At 38.8% G+C, this 4829-nt stretch overlaps 1 protein-coding gene across 2 annotated transcripts in view; it reads left to right on the top strand.

The window, feature by feature from the left end:
- The window catches only part of ano1a (anoctamin 1, calcium activated chloride channel a), an 85000-nt gene extending 81170 nt beyond the window's left edge, over positions 1-3830 (top strand). For both annotated transcript variants that reach the window (XM_088296588.1, XM_088296586.1), the window contains exon 27: positions 3182-3830. In XM_088296588.1, the coding sequence (XP_088152714.1) occupies positions 3182-3201 (20 nt within the window). In that variant the 3' untranslated portion in view covers positions 3202-3830. The remainder of the gene's footprint in view (positions 1-3181) is intronic.
- Positions 3831-4829: the final 999 nt, after the last annotated feature.

Here is a 4829-nt window from a genome sequence, read left to right as displayed (position 1 = left end):
AACTGGCAATCTTCGAACAGATATTTCAACTGGACCTGACCACCCTTTTTCTGTCATCTGTCAATATGTGAATCAGTCTAATACAGTCCAAAAAAATATCTTGCGTTATTTGCTTTTTAATATTTTATCATTTTTATAAGGCTAAAACTGTTACTGTTTAGGCCCAAAATCATTCATCATGTTTGACAAAGCAAAATATGTGTTGACGTGACTATCACTTTATGGAATGTAGATTTACTGGAGACTGAAAAGTGTAGTCTGTTCTCATGTCTGTTTCGTTAAGTCTTGCCTATTATGAGATAAAAGTCTTTACCGATAAAAATGCATTGTTGTTGTTTTTTTCCGTCTTTTTTTACTAAACTGTCCCAATTGCTATCATAGTTTTTCTGAGCACTACAGACGCATATCGGCCCAGATGTATTGTCAGCATAATTCCCAAAGTTGTTTTAATTTACCGCTTCAAATAAGTAAAAATATCAATGTGCTTGCTAAAAATGTTGCTTTTTCTTGTTTTCAAAAAATCTTTATATGGTATAATTTGTCCAACTGACAATTTCAAGATAAGGGCACCTTCATTAGTCCCATAAAGGGGAAAATAGCATCATCAATATCAATCATACTATCACTGCTCATGTAAAAAAAAAAAAAAAACATGACAGGTTCACAGCAGATGATGCTTTTTTTTTATTGTTAATAAAATACTCTTATTTAACAGGCTGCACAAAAAAATACAAACCATCAAAGAGGAAAAACTCAGTTATGTGGTCGCAGGGCCTTCAGGTCGGGTGGGATTTGGACTCCCCTTAAAACAAAAAAAAATGGCCACACGATTCTGCCACTGGTCTAAGGACACTGCACTCCGCAGAAAAAAAAATGAATTAAAAGCACATCAAACTCACACGTAAGATAAAACCACTGCACTCAGTGAGAGGTAACAGATTAAAAACTACTAAAACCACCACCTGCTGACCTACTTTTAATAATATATTTTAAAAAAATAAACTCTGGATAAAAACTACATGATAAAATAAACAACCCCTACACTAAAGCTAGTAAAACCTACGTAGCGCCCTCCCCTGCTGCCCAGCTGTCAGAGTCCTTGTGAGGGGATCGGGGGAATAGTGCTCTGTGGTGATGGGTTAATGGAGCGTTTATGATCCACTGAACCATTTGAAGCAATCGGTTCAAAATGGTTTGAAGCTTCAAAGCTTCAGTGATAATGATCTGCTGGCGGAAAACTAGAACTGCAGTCAATTACTATAGAGGCTTTTAGACACTAAAATATAAGTAAAACACATGAAAACAATGATTGGATACCTAGGTTGTGGCAGTTTTTTGTAAATAAAAATAAAGCAAATGGCTTATACCTTGTTTTATGGCGAGCTAAGAAATGTTTGGAATGTCATTTATTTATTTTTTTCATAGTCTCTGGATTTAGACCGTTTCTTTTTAGTGTTTACTAGAGTTCATTTCAAGAATGAAACAGTTAAAGCTTCAGACGTCACAGGTCACGTGTTTTTATCCAAACTAACGGAGCGTCGGAACACTGTTCCGAGGCAATTTTATTTTCGGGTTTGAAACGTGCGCCGGAGCTTCGGTTTCAGAGTGCCCATCACTTGTGATCTGTCCGCGTAGCGGGGATTAGCCTTTCCGGGTCCGGTACGAAAAGGCAGTTTCTTTTGGAGGGGTTCGGAGCCTTGTATATGTTACAGGCCCCAGGTTGGCAGGCGTGTCAATAGATCATGATCCTGCAAATGCAGGAAAAATGATGAGCACAGAGATCAGTTGTTGCTTGTTCAACGGATCCAAATGCAAAACACTGCTGTCCATAGGCTCCAGCAAGTATTTTAGATTACAACCACAGGGCATAGCATTACATTAATTAACTGAAAGAAATCTTTACAATATAAAACATTTGACATCATGTTTTTCTTTTAACTTAGTACACGAACGCTTCAGACGGTAACAGTAGCGGCCATTATACAAACTCACGCACGGCTATCATCTTCATGGTATTTAAAGGCACCAAATGGACAAAGTAGCCCTTTGTCAAAGTTTCACAAATCATTAAATATATATTAACAAAATACATACATGTAATAGATGTCATTTAAGCACATTACTAACCTGCAAATGCAGGAAAATGATGAGCACAGAGATCAGTTGTTGCTTGTTCTATGGATCTTGTCAGAATGGTGGCCTCACCAAAAATGAGACACACCACCACTTTACGGCAGCCTGTTTTGAAGATACAATCGCATCGCTGGTACTGTGCTGTTCCTATACTTCCCTCTGCTGTCGAAACACGCACACGTTTCAAATCAACATGGAAAATGGATTTCCCTTCACCACATCAAACATCCCAAGTGAACCAAACTTTGACCACATATTAGTGGGTCACATATACAATCACTGGACGTCTCGTCCCGTTGACTGGGGCATCTTGCTTCCATGTGGCGTCGTAGCGTGGCGAGAGTGCTGCGGAGAGAGGATCGTGCGTGGCAAGCGTCCTCTGCGTGGTGAGAATTTGCCATTCATCCGGTGGCACCGTCCTTTATATGCTCAGCTCATCACTCCCTGGCCAATCGGTCTCGTCAGGTGCTCATCAGGCCACGATCCGGGGCACCTGGGGGAGAAATTCACTCTCACGTGCTCCCACACACCCACACTCACATACCTGACACACATTCACTATCCCACGACCTCCATTCACTTGTTACACTCAAAATACAGGGGACTCTTAACGGTCAACTTTTTCCCAAAACAAAGGTGAAATTCAATTTATTCCACAGCCTCACTGTTATAATAATAACAATACCTTTTTAACTACCCATGTCATGATTTGAGTGACATTTAGACATACTTGGTATGCGTGTTGATGTGGTAACAACTGTGTTTTGCTGAGCTATGTTTTTTCAGTTTTATGATATGCATCACGCACGAGATGTCTCTCTTTCCTTTTCTTCTTTTCTTTATTTTTCCAGGCACATACCACCGTTTTTATGTCTACATGATATTATACATACTAAATAAGCATAACAAAATGTTTTGTGTCCTGGTTAAAAAGAAACAATTTGATCAATTTATTTATATACTTGAGCATCTAATTTAATTATTTATTGGCCTGTTTACTGCCGGTTCTTCTCTTTTCTGCCCCCTCCTTCCCCTGCTTGGGAATTAGGTGATGGGGACATGCTTTGAAGATTACGGCACTGACGAACCGGGAAGGGACCTGCTCTGCCGAAGTCGTCTTCATGCAGCGCCTTTTCTGATTTCCTTATATTTCAGCACTTCATTGAACTACTTGTTGGCCTGTTTGCTATTTCTGTTCTTTCTTTTCTGTTCCCAATTCCCCGAATTAGGTGATGGCGATTCACTTGGAAGTGGCTGTACTGAATTTACACCAACTGACTGGTACAAGATCGAAGGCTCATCTTCGGATATGCTGCCATGGATATTGCGGCCCTGGATGAGGACCCACTCCACTGAAGTCATCTTCCTGCAGCACTTCATTCAATTGACTCTTACATTATCTTATCTATTATTGCATAGCATCATTGTATGTGTCAAATGTTGCCCAGTTGGCATCCATTGCAGCCTGGTAATCCTGGAAGGGGGATTACCCCATCTGTGGTCCCTTCTCAAGGTTTCTCACTTTTCCCCTAATGAGGTTTTTTGAGTTTTTCCTTGCCCTCCTGGGGGTTAAGATTGGGGATGTCGATTGTGGCTATGTAAAGCCCTTTGAGACTGTCTGTGATTAAGGGCTATACAAATAAAATTGACTTGACTTGACAAACAAAATTAAAAATCAATTGAAGTGATGAGATGAATTTTCTTATCACAGAGCATTTCCTCAATTTTATTCAGATGATTTCAGTCACTTCTACATTAAAAAATGGATTGGCATTCCAGAAATGTGAAACATGTTTACAAGTATTATTTTTTATTATTTATAGGTAGTTTCATAGTAATACTGAATCTCAGTATAGTGTATAGCAGAGGTATTCAATTCAAGTCACAGAGGTCCACGACTAAAATTTCTTCCAATTAAAAGGTCCGAACCAAAGTCCAACTTTCACATTTTTATATAGTTTCAATATTTAGTCATTTTCAACAGAGCACACTTGTATACTAAATATTTAGCAATGTTCCCAGTAAACAACTTTGCCAAATATAAGGTGTTTATTTCACATTCAAGAAAATGTGGCTCCAGGAACTTAAGGGTGCCACTTCCAGAAAAAACAGCAAAATATCTGCTGCAGAAATATATCAAGTGCTAAGCATTGAGTTAACATATTTTACCTTTTTTTTCTTAAATCAAATAGTTATCATCCTAAAAAAAACGGAAAGCCAATTATCCAAGTAAAACAGGTCAACATGTTCAGTCCACAATCAATAGAAATGGCTGTCCTCATGAAAAACTAATTCAAAATGAGCTTTGACACCACCTTTTCTTTTGAATATTTTTTTTAATTCTCTTAATGAGAAAAATGAGTTTGTGACGGCCCTGCCGGTGACTTAAATCTGGGTTGGAACGGAGTCAGGGCCATTGGGATTTGGTAGATTATTTCACACATCTGGGCTTTGTGTTTTCCTTTAAATAATGTTTGTGCAACCGCATTTAAGCACTCCTTCACAACTTCCCCATCACTGAATGTTTTTTTATGTTTCCCCAAAATCCATGATACTTTCAGTGAACATTCGTTTGCATGCCGCTAGGCTGTAAATGAAAATGTAAAAATCTGCTATACTGCACTCGAAGTTCGATGTTTTTGCGTGCGCTCACCTCAAACTTCAGCGGATAACTTTGCACAAAAGGGCGGTGCTTT

This window comes from Idiotropiscis lumnitzeri, chromosome 5 (assembly GCF_059441095.1).
Source record: "Idiotropiscis lumnitzeri isolate Australia: NSW breed Sydney's pygmy pipehorse chromosome 5, RoL_Ilum_1.0, whole genome shotgun sequence".
In the NCBI taxonomy this organism is placed as follows: Eukaryota; Metazoa; Chordata; class Actinopteri; order Syngnathiformes; family Syngnathidae; genus Idiotropiscis; species Idiotropiscis lumnitzeri.
Note: the sequence above shows the minus strand (reverse complement) of the source record. Positions and strands in the feature narration are given on the sequence as shown.